General features: G+C 48.0%; 1 protein-coding gene across 1 annotated transcript; it reads left to right on the forward strand.

Annotated features, from left to right (window-relative positions):
* Positions 1-5,279: 5,279 nt before the first annotated feature.
* RPL26L1 (ribosomal protein L26 like 1) lies at positions 5,280-10,163 on the forward strand. The gene is given in 5 exon segments (XM_059699199.1): positions 5,280-5,967; positions 6,578-6,754; positions 9,113-9,206; positions 9,209-9,252; positions 9,843-10,163. Coding segments are annotated over 5 exon segments (567 nt in total). The 5' UTR covers positions 5,280-5,844; the 3' UTR covers positions 9,972-10,163.
* The last annotated feature ends 6,035 nt before the right edge of the window (positions 10,164-16,198 follow it).

Below are 16,198 nucleotides of genomic sequence, written 5' to 3' on the forward strand. Positions count from 1 at the left end.
ACGTTCCCGGAATCTGCCCTTCGCTAGCCACACAGCCTCGTTCCCCTGCCGGTGCCTCAGTTTGCCCCGGTGGAAATGGGGCTAACAGTGACACAACCTCAGGGGGCTGTGGCAGAAATGAAATCTGCAGTATGTGCACGTCAGTTATCCTGGGTCGGAACCAGCTCATGTATGCGGGCAAGTGGTACCTGGTGGCTTTTCAAAAACGGTAGTAGGTCCGGATCGGTATTCCCAAGGGAATGCCATGTCCTGGGAGCAGGGTTGACATTCCCCCACGGCTTCCAGCCGAGGGTGCATAAAGGAAGGCGTTTCATACGTTCTCGATTTCCAAGGACCTGGCATTCCCGGTTCAACCTTCAGCTCAGCAAAGGGAGACCATCATCAGCTCTGACAACGGGACTTACTTAGTGGCTGTGTGCCATCCTGCTGGCCAGCCCTTCAGGGTCTCCGCTGGGACGGCACAAACGTGGACAAACACATCAGGGGTGAGTGTGGGAGCCAGCTGTCTGCAAGGTGGCCCTCTTTGACGCTCCCCGTCTCTCTACCAACTTGTCTGCTACTTGAGTTGTGGTGACACTCACCGCTCGCCGTCCACAGCAGCCTGCCCACCAGCGGGCAGTCATGTGTGCCCAAGCCGTTTGCGCCAGCTGAGCTCCGTGCTGTGATGATGTGACTTAGTTAGCCAGTGAAGTAGGATTGAAAATGAACGGATACCTTGGAGAGAAACAATAAAGGTGCCGGGAGCCGGTCCATCCTTGCTGTTTCAAGGGACCTGGCATATATGGCATAGGGTTCTTAATATGTTTGCTCACCTTCTTGGCGCTGTGTTTTAACCAAGGTCACCTCTCCGAGAAAGGTTGAATCCCCAGGTAGGGATTTTCCCCTGAAGTTAGGGAGGGAATAAAACCCCTTAACTAAGTGCCAGGCAGGTAATTAATCACTTTAACTACGAACAATCATGCTTAAGCTACATAATCTTTACTCCCTGGAATGGAGATAAGAAACGCCCTAACCTTTGTAATAGAGATTGATAGGATTGAATCAACTGGTATAAATACAGTTGTAACAAGACAGAAACACTCAGAACTTAGAACAGAATCAAGAAGACAGAACCTACACGGAGCCTAGAGACAGAAGAACTTCGCTGGAGAGAGCATGCCGGAGGATCCTGGAGAGGGACTGGCCTCAGAGCCTAGAGACAGAGCCTAGCGGGAGAACATGGCAAGGGATCCTGGACTGAACCTGACTACAGAAATTGGCAAGAGAACCTGACTAGAACCTGGACACTGAACCTGACTGGAGAGCCTGGACAGAACCTGGCTGGAGAACCTAGCGAGGAACATAGCTACAGAACCTCGCTGGAGATCCGAAGCAGAGCCTCTCTGGAGATCAAGACCAGAACTTGGCTGGAGATCCTGGCTAGGCTGCTGATCAACTGAACGCTGTCTCCGTGTCATTCCTTCTTCGCCGACTCCGTCCACACCTTTGGGGACCCCTGGACCTGCTGGGGTTGGACCCCGGCATAAAGGTATATGGCCTCCTCAAAATGCTACTCAACAAGACTGCTGAGAAGATTTGGGGGAGGGGGGTGGGGACCTGGCCGGAAGTGCTTGAGGATTCCCCATTCCCACGCCAAGTGTCTAAGCTCTCACTCCAAACACAGCCCGACCAGCGTGGCTCAGTGCTTGAGCGTCAACCTGTGAACCAGGAGGTTACGATTCGATTCCCGGTCAGGACACATGCCCGGGTTGCGGGCTCGATCCCCAGTGTGGGGTGGGCAGGAGGCAGCCAATCAATGATTCTCTCTCGTCATTGATGTTTCTATCTCTCTCCCTTCCTCTCTGAAATATATGTATACTAAAGGCCCTGTGCACGAAAATTCTTGCACTTGGGGGCGGATGGGGGCGTCCCTCAGCCCAGCCTGCGCTCTCTCACAGTCTGGGACACTTCGGGGGATATCCACCTGCTGTCTTAGGCCCACTTCCCCACAGATTGGGCCTAAGCTGGCAGTCAAACATCCCTCTGGCAGCCCCAGGAGCCCTCAGGGAGCGGGCCTAAGCTGTCAGTCGAACATCCTTAGTGCTCTCCCACCACCACTGCTGCGCTCGCAGCCGTTAACCTGGCTTGTGGCTGAGTGGAGCTCCCCCTGTGGGAGCACACTGACCACCAGGGGCAGCTCCTGCATTGAGCATCTTCCCCCTGGTGGTCAGTGTGCGTCATAGCGACTCTTTCCCAGTCATTCCTCTGTTAGGGTCAATTTGCATATTACCCTTTTATTATATAGGATATGTATGAAACCAAATCCTGAAACCTTGGGTTGGTTTGATGTAAAGAAAACGAAAAACTCCATTCGAGGTTCTCAAGGAAGGAGCCTCGCTCCTGGGTGGAAGGGGATGTCCGTGTCATTTTCACGATTTGTCCCTTAAACCAGTCCTTTCCGTCATCTAACCAGGCGCAGATGACAGTGTTTTCCCGTAAGAAGGTTTCTCAGTGGGGGATTACAGCACAGACCCATGCGGGGGGAGGTGGTAGGCCGGGGCCAGGGTGGTCGGGCAGAACTGGCTCCTCCCAGGAGGTTGCAGGAGAGGTGACCTAGGGCCACATCAGTGAAGGGACAGTGTCAGTGCCGCAGCCCGCGCTGCCTGGGTGGGCGGCACGAGGAGAGGGTGCGAGGCCTGGGAAGAAGGGCGTGCGTGGTGCTCAGACACGGTAGCTGTGGCTGGTTGGTTGTAACTACGTGTCACAGATTAATTTTTTAACAACACCCTTTCAGAATTTTTTTCCATTTATTGTTTACATTCAATATTATTTTGTATTAGTTTCAGGTGTACAGCATACTGGCTGGTTAGACAATCATATACCTTACAGTGTTCCCTCCGATACTCCCAGTCCCCACCTGGCACCACACATAGTTATTACATTATTACTGACTACATCCCCTATGGCCTGGTCGGCAAACTGCGGCTCGAGAGCCACATGCGGTTCTTTGGCCCCTTGAGTGTGGCTCTTCCTAAGCCTTAGGAGTACCCTAATTAAGTTAATAACAATGTACCTACCTATATAGTTTAAGTTTAAAAAATTTGGCTCTCAAAAGAAATTTCAATCGTTGTACTGTTGCTATTTGGCTCTGTTGACTAATGAGTTTGCCGACCACTGCCCTATGCTGTCCTCACAAATCAATTTTTATGTATTTATTTATTTTAAATGTATTTTTATTGATTTCAGAGAGGAGAGAGAGATAGAAACATCAGTGATGCGAGAGAATCATTGATTGGCTGCTTCCTGCACGCCCCCTACTGGGGATCGAGCCCGCAACCCAAGCGTGTGCCCTTGACCGGAATTGAACCCGGGACCCTTCAGTCCGAAGGCTGACGCTCTAGCCACTGGCCAAACCAGTTAGGGCCACAAATCAATTTTTGGTTCTTGCCAGAAACAGACACATTTTGTCGATGTGGTGGGTCACTGGCGACCCCCATCCCTTCTGAAGAAACTGGCCCTCGCAGTTCCAGCCCTCCACACGGCAGGAGGTCCGGGGTGGGAGGGGACTGTAAGGTGGGCTACATTCACGTTCACCCGACACCTTGTTCCCTCCCCAGCAGTTGCCTTCGGTCAGTTTCCTAGTGATGAGGTCACGCACTTCATTCTGACCCAAATAAAGTTTTATTTTAACTCTTGTTACCGGAGGTTGGGAGTTCGCCCAGGCCAGGCAAGCGGTGGTTGTTCAGGCCTCGCCTGTCTTCACCCTCACGGCAATCCTATGAGGGTGTTAGGCCTTTTTAGGAGGGACAGCACAGAGATGTAGCCACTGCCCCTCCGGTCACACAGCTGGCAGGGGCTGCGGTGGGAATACACACCCACGTCCTCCTGAGTCCAGGCTGACGAAGAATTGCATGGCTCCACCTCAGTCCCCAAGATCTGATCTGTGTCAAAAGGGAAAACTGCCCTGCCCCCACCCCCCAGAAAAGGGAATGTTGAAAGCCGTGAGGGTACTTTTGTTTTTGTTTTTTTTTTCCTTCCTGCAGAGGAAAGCTAAATTGAGCACTGAGGATTTCCTTAAACAAAAATTTAAAACATGAGTTTAATTACACAAGTAATACATTTCCATAGCCCCACTGGAGGAAAATCAGAAAAGAGCAAAAAGTTAAAAAGGAGACACAAAGGTCACCCCTAATCCCAGTAATCAGAGGGCATCACGGTCAGCATTTCCGTCGTGCTGTTGATACTATTTTGTAGTTTGCTTTTTCCTCACTTAGTAGACACCTTTCTATGTGAATAACGATAGATCTCATCATCTTTATTGGCTGCCAGGTAATGACCATATTTTTTTTTAAATATATTTTATTGGTTTTTTTACAGAGAGGAAGGGAGATAGAGAGCTAGAAACATCGATGAAAGAGAAACATCGATCAGCTGCCTCCTGCACATCTCCCACTGGGGATATGCCTGCAACCAAGGTACATGCCCTCGACCGGAATCGAACCCGGGACCCTTCAGTCCGCAGGCCGACGCTCTATCCACTGAGCCAAACCGGTTTCGGCAAACGACCATATTGAATACATATGCCGGGTCATGTTCACCCACCACTCCCATCTCATTCAGAACCTGCTTTCTCCCCTGTGAAAGGGACAGCTCTGCGGGTTGTTTACAGATGAAATACGGGAATGTGTGTGAAGCTGTTAGCACAACACCTGACAGTAAATGCTCAGCCGAATAAAAGCAGCCTATACTATCCATTCATCTCATAAACAGTAATTTCTGTCAGTAGTAAGTGCTAACTTTGTGCCAAGCACTGTGCTAAGGGTTTGTTTCATCCTGACACCTAACCAATGAGGTAAATACGATCAATAGTCCCATTTCTCAGATGGGAAAGTGAGTGGCCAAGTGTCTGAGTTGGCCTTTCTGGAGGCGTTTGGAGGTTATAAAACAAAGAGACACGACACCCGAGCTCCCCCAGCGTGGTGCATCGCATGTGTTTACATCAAACACAGAAAACTTACGGTTTGCATCATCTAGAGTTAATCGGGGAAGTCTGAATGCGAGGCCCGGTTTGGGACTATCTGGGAGATTAGGAATATTGATGACTGTAATTGAGCGCTGGGTGCCAGACACTGCCCTGAACACTGTAAACGAATTGACTCATTTAGCTCTCATAATAACTCCATGAGGCACTTGCTAAGATCATTCCCATTTCACAGATGAGGAAACTGAGGCTCAGAAACATGGAGGCGGCTCCCCAAGGGCCAGCAACGTGAAGAGGCACTTGGGTCAAGGTCTGACTTTACAACCCCAGCTCTTCCGAACAGGGCTAAAAAACTGGGGGGAAGTTTCGCAAAGCCAGGTGGTTGGTTAGCCACGATCCTCAAACATCTGGGGGGGGGGGGTGCTTGCTTTAAATTCAGATTCCCTGACCCCAAACCTACCACTGTCTGGTTTTGCCGGACCATGGTGGAGCATGAAAGTCTGCATTGTGAACAGGCTTCTCGATGATTTTAAGAATCAGGTCAGCAGATGGCATTTGAAGCATCATGACGTTAAAAGCACCCCAATAATAAGCCTAGACAACTTCTGCAGAGGAAGCGTTTGGGGTAAGAAAAAGACTATTGACGGTGTACCTGTTAAAAGAACACCAAGTCCAACTGGCATGGCTCTGTGGGTGAGCTTCAACCTATGAACCAATAAAAAATATATTTAAAAATAAATCAAAGGACATCAATAAGCCTACACTGCAGGTCCTACAAGAATAGGCCCCTCCCCCCCAGAGGTGCCATCCTTCGCTTACCTGCAGGGCCGCTTACCCATCCGGGGTCCCTGGAAACGAGGTACTGCGGTTCCACCCCACTCCGCATGGGGCGCCATTCAGCTCCATTTCGAGGGAATGGGGCCCCGCTTTTCTTTTCTGCGCTTGCGCGGCCGGGAAGCCTCACTTCCTGCCCGGCGAGCGCACCCTCGGAGCACTTCCGGCGCCAGGTAGGTGAGTCGAGGTGGAGTTTCTCTCGGACTGTGAAGCCGTCCGCCGCGTAGGACCCTCCCCCAGCTGCCCCGGGACTGCCCGCCCCCGCCCCCCCCCCCCAAGATCCCTCTGCAGGACCCCAACCGCGCATTCCTTCCTGTCCCTCCCCTCCCGCTCCGGTCCGCCTCCGGCGCCAGTGCCTCCTCTCCCCACGACCCCTCCCATCAGGCTCGCACGCCCCGCCACGCCCCGCTCAGTTTTCAAACAATATGTTTTGATTGATTTCAGAGAGGAAGAGAGAGGGAGAGGGAGATGGAAGCATCCATGATGAGAATCACGGATCGGCTGCCTCCTGCACGCCCCCCATGGCGATCGAGCATCGAACTGTGACCTCTTGGTTCACAGGCCGATGCTCAACCCCTGAGCCACGCAGCCTGGCAACGCCCCTGCTCGGTTTTAACACCCAAACCCAGCACACGTCCCGCTCCCCCCCACCAGTCGCCGCCTTCCCAAGCCCCCTCTTGCGGAGCACTGGCGCGGGCATGGGGAGGAGAGCCCGGTGGCGAGCAGGCCCCGCCTGGTACCCCCCTGGACGCCGCTCCCATCCCTCCGCCGCGCTCTTTGCAGACGGTCACCATGAAGTTCAACCCCTTCGTGACCTCGGGCCGCAGCAAAAACCGCAAACGCCACTTCGACGCCCCCTTGCACGTGCGCCGCAAGATCGTGTCCTCCCCGCTCTCCAAGGAGCTGCGGCCGAAGTACAGCGCCCGCTCCGTGCCCGTCCGCAAGGACGACGAGGTCCAGGTTCGGCCCCCTCGGGCTCTCGGGACCCAGATGCATCGCCCGCCGGCGCCGCCTTGGCCTGAACGCGCCCTGTGAGCTTGGACGTGAGGGAGGCATAGCCCTCGCTTGCCCGCGGCACCCCGGCAAGTGCTGGGACCCCGCCGCGGTGTTAGACCGGAGGTGGGGGCCAGAGCCACCAGAGAGACCCGCCCCGCCTAGGTAACAGCATTCAGGTTCAGTTCTCTATTAAGAATTTATTTTTTAAAAGGGTGTGTCGGCCAAGCTAGCTGCGTTTTGATCAGCCCCCTGGCTGCTCGTTTGCCAGGCGTTGCTCAGGGTGGCTTTTGCACCAGGCTCTGCAGGAGATCACTCCCAGGCCTTGGTTGCAGACCCAGTCGGCCCTCTTGCTGCTAATAGAATTTTTCCCTAGAGTGTATGTCTCCAGGTGCCAACCACTCAGCATGTTTTCTCCTAAAATCTGTCTCCTCCCCCATGCTCCGTGCCTCTGGGAAAGAAGGGCATAGCCATCATCCTTCCAGTTGCCCAGCCAGACTCTGGGTGCCAGCCTCACCTCTTCCTCTCCTTTGCAGTCACGCCCACCTCACTGGGTGAAGCGTTGGTCTGCTTCTCTTTACCCAGCTGTCCCTTCGGACTCGCTTTATCAGCACCTTCAGCCTTGATCGTGTTCATAGGGGCTTCTTCCCAGCCTCCATGGGAGAGTCTCTGGTCATACGGAGTGTGGTGGGCTTTCAGCGAAGCAAGGCTGTCCTCTTTTCAGCCTGAGCCTCGCCTTGGTAGACAACCTGAAGTATGGAGATTCTCCAGTTCTTTTTTTTTTTTTAATTTAAATTCTTTATTGTTGAAAGTATTACATGAGTCTCCTTTTGCCCCCATTGACCTCTCCCTGCCGCTACCACCCCCCAGCACATGCCCTCACCCCCCTACTGTCTGTGTCCATTGGTCATGCCCATATGCATGCATACAAGTCCTTTGGTTGATCTCTTACCCCTCACCCCCCGCCTTCCCTCATAGGTTGGACAGTCTGTTGGATGCTTCTCTGTTTCTGGTTCTATTTTTGTTCATCAGTTTATGTTGTTCATTATATTCCACAAATGAGTGAGATCCTGTGATATTTCTCTTTCTCTGACTGGCTTATTCACCTAGCATAATGCTCCCCAGGTCCATCCATGCTGTTGCAAATGGTAGGAATTCCTTCTTTTTTACAGCGGCATCGTTTTCCATTGTGTAGATGTACCTCTCTAGTTCTTTATATGTGGTATTTCCTATTAATGAATATCACCTATATTGCCGCTACTGCTAAATAGGCTCTTGCTTTCAGGGAAACCATAATCTGGTTTACTTTTTTATTTCTTTATTTTTTGGGTTGATTTTTTAATAGAGTTGGGAGTGTGAGCCGTTTTTCAGTATGCAAAAATAGCCCACAAGATTTCAATTTAACATTAAAATTGTCTTGACTATAAAGTATTTGTATTACTTGTAGAAATCTTAAAATGTGGAAGAATTTAAATTTTAAAAATAGTCATCTGTAATTCTACTTTCTGTCTACTGGCAGCCATTATGGATATTTGGATACATTTCAATCTCATCATGTTATATACTATATATATGAAACATATACGTACAAGATTCATATTCAGACTATATTCTATATGTATAGCTTTGTATTCTCCTTTTTTCTCTAAAGCATTTTCCTAGGTCATAAATTATGTTTTGAAAACATAGATTTTAAATGGTTGCATGGGTCTCAGTATATCTTTAACCGTTCTTTGTTTAGGATGTCAGAGTGATTGTATTTTTTATATAGCCGATATATAACATTGTATTGGTTTTAGGTGTACGGTGATTATATCTTTTACTCTAAGGCAGTGATGGCGAACCTATGACACACGTTTCAGAGGTGACATGCGAACTCATTTTTTTGGTTGATTTTTCTTTGTGAAATAGCATTTAAATATATAAAATAAATATCAAAAATATAAATCTTTGTTTTACTATGGTTGCAAATATCAAAAAATTTCTATATGTGACACGGCACCAGAGTTAAGTTAGGGTTTTTCAAAATGCTGACATGCCGAGCTCAAAAGGTTCGCCATCACTGCTCTAAGGATTAGTTCTGTGATGGCTATTTAAATTCAAGGAATTTTTTGTTCTTCAGATATGAAAAGAAAAAAATTCAGGTAGAGAAATTCCACCTGACTTAGAATAACACAAAGCAGATTTATACCTAAAAAAAGCCGACTTTTGACTGCCCGGATGAATCTGTTTGGTATGAAGTATGTTAGCCTGTGTGTTCCTGATGGTGTCCTCACTAATGTCCATGCATTGGAAATGGGGCGTCTCTTTTGTATTTTCTCTCAGGGGGTTCGAGGACACTACAAAGGTCAGCAAATAGGCAAGGTGGTCCAGGTGTACAGAAAGAAATATGTCATCTGTATCGAGCGGGTGCAGCGTGAGAGGCTAACGGCACCACTGTCCCCGTGGGCATTCACCCCAGCAAGGTGGGCCCGGGACTGGGCGGCGGTGGTCACAGCATGTGTAGCTGTCAGAGTTGTTGACGTGTTGGTGCCGTTGACACAGGTGACCCTGGCAGGGACCTCCTGGGAGAGGTCGGGAAGGCTTGATAGAGTCATTCCAGACCTCACTTCCCCACTAGATCATGTGCAGAGGAGAAGAGAGCATTTCCCGTGGCCCTCACTCACCCTGTGGGATATGATGTTCCTCCTTGGCACTCCCACTTTAGACACTGAATTGCAGGGTCTCTCCCAGTTTCAGATCCTTAGGGCCAAATGGTTGGGCTCTTACCTTATGATCTCTGTATTGCCCAGTAGCTGGCAGGGGAATGCAATGTTTCTTAATGCATTTTCCAGCCAGAGGATAGACAAACCAGAAAGATGCTGGTCATGTAATTTTTCCCGGCCCAAACGACATTTCCTATCCTAGTCCTCAGGCATTAGAGGGGTAGGAGGTCGGGTGGCAGAAAGAACCTAAGCTGCTATTGTTGAGGGGACCTCTCTGTACAAACTAATCGTGGTTATAAACCCTTCACACTTAAAAAACAAAGATTTTTTTGTTTTCTCACTCCTAAAAGGTGGTTATCACCAGGCTAAAACTGGACAAAGATCTGAAAAAAATTCTTGAACGCAAAGCCAAATCTCGACAAGTTGGAAAAGAGAAAGGCAAATATAAGGAAGAACTTACTGAGAAAATGCAGGAATAAATGTAACCTGTTGTGCAGCCACGGTTTAGCTGTAGGTTTTTAGCCTGGTGTGTGTTCCTTTAAAGTTGTTCAAGATGTCTCTGGAATATTTTGTTTCCTTCCTGGTTTGTTACTGATATGTGGCTCTGTATGTCTATTGTTGCTGTTTGGGTTAATTTTAGGAATAAAAATTGGAAATATTTCTTAATTCAAGTGGATTTTGCATTGTTTTATAGATAAAGTCCATCTCACTGTCCATTCCCAGTTGCCATCCTTTCATGTTTAATCTGTGGAGCAGCAGATCAGCAGTGGTGGGACGGCCCTGCTCCTGCCTGGACCCTCACGCTGATGGGTGGACGGGATAGGGCTGCTGCCTGGTCAGGGGTTCGTTCCACTCAGTGGCCATCATGATGTGAACTGAAATACACGGCCCCAGTGAGCAGCTGGTGCTGTTTTGTGTACCCACGTCTAGGGCCTGACGGATTGCCCTGTGGCTCCTCTCCCTCCTGCTCCCACCAAACCAAATGGCCTGCGGCTCTCTAGCCAGGCTGCCCCGCCCTAGGTCTAGGTCTTGATTTTGCAAGTGCCATTTCCATGTTACTAAAATGTCCTTCCTCTCTCCCAGGGCTAACTCAGAAAATAGATGGCCTGTAGGAGAGGATCAGCGCACAGATAGATGTTGTTTGCCCTGTTGCTTTTCATGATTTTAAAAAATTAATTTCCAACATGTAAAGCTTAAGAGACCCATAGAGAAACCTAGGTCTTGTGCTTCCTCTGGCCGCACGGGCCCGGATGCTGCCCAGCGTCAGCTGTGGAGCCAGGGGCTGGCTGCTCCCTTTCCAGCTCACTCCACTCAAGCCCCTGAGTGCCCGGCCCCCACTGGCATCTGAGTTTCAGATTCCCCATCTAACTTACTCTTCAAGATTTAGCTCCAGGGTCACATCTGAAATCCTGCCTTTCCCCTGTGATAAATGATCTGTTTATTAAAATGCATCAGTTGAGTAGGTCAACCAGTAAGGTCTGTAGTTTGTTTGTATTTGAGATTTGTCTTTATTCTCTTTTATTTAATTAATATTTTTTAATATTTTTTTTATTGATTTCGGAGAAGGGAGAGAAAGAGAGACATTAATTATGAGAATTATTGATTGGCTGCCTCCTGCACACCCCCCACACTGGGGACCGAGCCCACAATCCGGGCATGTGCCCTTCATGGGAATTGAACCGTGACCTCCTGGTTCATTGGTTGATGCTCAACCACCAAGCCACGCCGGGCGGGCTGCCTTTATTCTCTACCAACGTGTTGTAGAACCCCAAAAGTTGCATGAAAATCATATTTCATACTAGATTAGGTTTAAGGATGACATTCTTTTTTCTTTTTTTAATTGATTTTAGAGAGAAAGAGGGAAGGGAGAGAAACATTGATTTGTTGTTCCACTTATTTATGCATTCACTGAGTCTTGTATGTGCCCTGACTAGGGATCAAGCTCATAATCTTGGCATAGCAGAATGACGCTCTAACCAACTGAGCTACCCGGCTAGGGCATGACAACATATTCTGATGCCTGACCTGAGCCCTAGGCTGCAGCCAATACTGATAAAATGGTATTTCTAGTGATCAGACTTGGCTTGTTTTCAGCAACTTATTCAATACAAGTGATATAGATAAGAGCTTGAGAGCTTATTTCTTGAGATACTACATGTAAAGCACAGAGTTGAGCAAACTCTAGCTATTGTCTTTTAAAGGAGAATGGAAGTGGGTTTGTTTGCAGGTACAGAGGGAAAAGTTTTTCTCAAGGAAGTTCAGACGAATGCTGGTTCTTGAGTGAGGGGAGCGGTATTGTGTTTTGGCTGCAGGAATGGGGACTGGAGAATGCCAACTGGGTGGGCCTGCCTGTCAAGGTGCAGGCCCTGGGCTATTGGCATGTTTTCTGGAATGACTGGATTAAGCGGTTTCCTACTGACCTTTTCATCAAATTTGCACATGTCCATTCACTTGAGTGAGTCTCCTTGTGCTGTTTTGGGAAGACTCCAAACTTCGAAACTTCAGACAGACGCTCCTGAATGCCTGCTTTCATACTGTGCTCAGGCACAAGATGTTCAGCCACAGAGCTGCCCGTGGGAGCCGGGGAGGCACGAACTGAATCCTCTGACGACCAGACAGAACTCTACTGGCCGAGAGTCCACCGGGCGCTGCCGATGCTGCAGATGTCGAGCTGTTCTTATCTGGTGGGAGCTTGGGTCGTTGTTCATTGTTCTTTTAGATTAGTATTTTTTTTTTTAAAGAATACTTATATATGGTACAACATCAAAAGGTACAAAAGGCATACAGTGAAAAGTAAACTTCCTGGTCACTTGGACTCTCAGGCACTTAGTTCTCCCCAGGCGGAGCCACTGTTTGCAGTTTCTTTTGTATCCTCCCAGAAGTAGCCTGTGCACACACAATGGGTGTTTACTAAAAGTCTGATCTAGGAAGAAGTCTTCCGAAAGGTAGGCCATCCAGATTGAAACAGCCGTGTGAGGTTTATTGCCTGAACGCCTTAATTAAAGTGGAAACGTGCAGCCCTGGCCAGCGTGGCTCAGTTGATTAAAGCATCACCCTGTTCGCCAAGAGGTGGCGGTTTTGATTCCTGGTCAGGGCACATGCAGCTTTGATCCCTGGTCCAGGAGCAGGTGCAGGGCTCGGGGGTAGGGGCAGCTAATCTGTATTTCTCAAATCAATTCACATCGATGTTTCTCTCTTCCTCTCACAAATATTAAATAAAATATTCTTTGTCCATTAGAAATAATAGAATCAAGCACATCCTAAATCTGGAACAGGTCTCAGAGGTCTCATCTTATGCAATGGAGGTCTCTATCTTGTTAAGAAGTGTGTACGGTAGGGGTTTTTGCTGACTTACTATTTGAACTGGGAGAGGCAGCATGGCTTAGTGGGAGAACAGGAGCTATGAGGGCTCACGTTCAGATCCCAGTCCTGCCCCTTAAAACAGCCACCCTTTGGGCAAGTTACAATATGAGTCTCTTTCCCCTGCTGTGTAAAATGGACTTAATAATCTCAGTGTTAGGTGTCGTGAGCACTGAGTGAGGCAGGCCATTCAAAGCACGTAGGTCAGTGGCACGTGGGTGTCACTCCCGTGGTAGATGCTGTAATCATTGGTGGCTGCCCACAGCACGTGCTCCATTCATATGCGCTGAGCAAAGGAGAAGTGAAGTGTGCTGGGCATTCAGCTTCTCCCGTAACTTCGGGCCTTCCAGGTCAGCTTAGGGCCGTGATGGCGAACCCATGACACGTGTGTCAGAGATGACACACAAACTCATTTTTTTGGTTGATTTTTCTTTGTGAAATGGCATTTAAATATATAAAATAAATATCAAAAATATAAGTCTTTGTTTTACTATGGTTGCAAATATCAAAAAATTTCTATATGTGACACGGCACCAGAGCTAAGTTAGGGTTTTTCAAAATGCTGACACGCCGAGCTCAAAAGGTTCGCCATCCCTGGCTTGGGAGGAGCCTGATGACTCATGGCCTTGTGACTCCGCGGGGCTGGGCTTGGGAAGGGGCTCCTCGGGGGTCGCCCTATCGCCTTTCGAGCAGCTCCTTTGTTTACTTTATTCCAGGGTGGCTGCGGAGGCTTTTCCTCTAAGAGTGGTTCTCACACTTTTGGGGCTCCACACCTATTTCCACATTTATATGGGTTCCATCAATCACATGATTTACCTCCCACATTAGAAAGTAAAACAAAACCTTGACCTTTAAATCCATTTAAAAATAATTTTTAAATGTAAGAAACCCAAAGCCTGTTAACAGGACTAACATTTTTATATAAAGTAACTATCTTTTCCAATATAAAATGAAAAGAAAGTGGCGAGAAGAGTGACACGGTGTTAACGTTGTTGCAGAATTCCTTGATGTCTGACCAGGGGACTCCTACGTGCTTCTGCGTTCAGTCTGCCAAAAGGTGTTTTGGGCGGAGCACAGGAAGGAAATTCTGCATCACAGATTGATGGTTGGGAAGAGAGGCCCTCGGGGCGGCTGGGAGAGTCCCAGGGGCCGCCCAGGGTCTGGCTTATTTTCTGAAGGTGACTTTAAACGCCTTGAAGGCAGATGATATTTCTGCATTCGGTGGATCACTAAATCCTAGCTGGCTTTCCCTCGTTTCCCTTTGGGCAGTGTGATAAAGTGTTTTTGACAGACTCACTGGTAGAGGGAGCTATTGGCCAATACTAGATCACACATATAATGCCGAGATTTAGAATTTTTCTCATTTCACAGAGGATAAAACGGGGGTCTGACAGTCACTTCCCTGCGCTCCTCGACATCTGCTTCTCAGAAAGGCTGCCAAAAAGGAAGACAAAGTTAGACTTAACGAGACCAACTTAAAAAAAAAAATTTGCATTGATTTAAGAAACAGGAAAAAATTCAAAATAGTCAAAAAGTGAAAGCAACACAAACATCCATTGACAGGTGCGTGGAGAAATGAAGTATGGCCTACACGTAACAGGGGAATCTCACTCATCGTTGTGACCTGTGCTACATTGGATGCAACTTCAGGACCTTGCGCTGAGTGTATTAAACAAATGCTGTATGATTCTACTTATACCAGGTATCTAGAGGAGTCAAACTTACAGAAACAAACAAAAATTAGAATAGTGGTTCCCAGGGCTTGGGGAGGGGGAATGAGGAGTTGTTTAATGGGTATGAAACGTTCTGGAGATTGTCTGCACAACAATGTGGATATACTTAACACTACTGAACTGTACACTTAAAACTGGCTAAGCCCTAACCGGTTTGGCTCAGTGGATAGAGCGTTGGCCTGCAGACTGAAAGGTCCCGGGTTCGATTCTGGTCAAGGGCATGTACCATGGTTGCGGGCACATCCCCAGTAGAGGGTGTGCAGGAGGCAGCTGGTTGATGTTTCTCTCTCATCGATGTTTCTGACTCTCTGTCCCTCTCCCTTCCTCTCTGTAAAAAATCAATAAAAAATATATTTTTTAAAAATGGTTAAGACAGTAAATTTTATGTTACATATATTTTACCACAATTAAAAATAAATGTAGAGATTTGACTTGGGGTGGTGAACACACAATATACAGTTGATGTGTTATACAAGAATTGTATATCTGAAACTATATAATTTTATTAACCAATGTCACCCCCAATAAATTCAATTAAAAATAACTTAATAAAAAATTGAGTAAATTTTAAGAAATGGGAAGTAGGAGCAAACTTTTTTCTCTAATTTAATTTTGGCTGATCTCACCCCTTCTTCACTATTCAATTCATTTGTACAAGTGTTTATTGAGCACATTCTCTGTATAAAGTGTCTCTTAAGAGCATAGAGTAGCTAAACAGTGCCTGTTCTCAAGGAGTTTGCCCTCTTTTAGAGGGCTAGTTAAGACACACACACAACGATAGCTGGTTTGGCTCAGTGGATAGGTTGCCAGCCTATGGACCGAAGGGTACTGGGTTTGACTCTGGTCAAGGGCACATGCCTGGGGTTGTGGGCTTGATCCCTAGTAGGGGGCATGCAGAAGGTGGCCCATTGATGTTTCTATCTCTCTTCCTCTCTGAAATCAATACAAATATATTTTTAGTAAAAAGAAGATACACACAAACAAGTACAATGCCACAAAAGATGCACTAATAGAATGAAACAGGTCTTGGAGAAGGAGGTGCTCAGACTGGAACTCAAGGACAATAGAATGACTACCAAGGCTGAGTTTTGGGGGAGCAGATAAAGGCTTGGCATCGTGTCTGAAGAGTTGGTACAGAGTGAAAGACTGTCAGTCCAACTTCCCATTTAACGTAAGAATCCATTCTAGTTGATGAAGAAAGAAATCAGGAAGTGAGGTGGGGGGCGCAAGTGTGACTTGCAGGGCAATGCTGGATCTGGTTTATAGATCTGCTTTCCTCCTTGCTTCTGCCCACCAGCTTTATCAAGCTCCTTGACCTCTGAGAATTGGTTTACTCCTTGTTCCAAGGTTGTGGTGCGCTGTAATCAACACATGTGAGAATCTGTGGCAAGCATTAGAGACTCCAGGTTCATCTTCTCATCCTGGCTAATTCCTACTCCTCTTTCAAGGCTCAGCTCAGGACCGGCTGGGGTGGAAAGTCCCACACTACTGTCCACTGTACCTTCCACTGCCAATGAGTGGCCCTTGGCAAGTCCCTCTCCTCACCAGCCTGTGAACTCCGGGAGGGGGTTCTGATTGATTTCTGGCCTTGCCCTGGCCGGGTGGCTCAGTTG

Source organism: Myotis daubentonii, chromosome 5 (genome assembly GCF_963259705.1).
Source record: "Myotis daubentonii chromosome 5, mMyoDau2.1, whole genome shotgun sequence".
NCBI lineage: Eukaryota > Metazoa > Chordata > Mammalia > Chiroptera > Vespertilionidae > Myotis > Myotis daubentonii.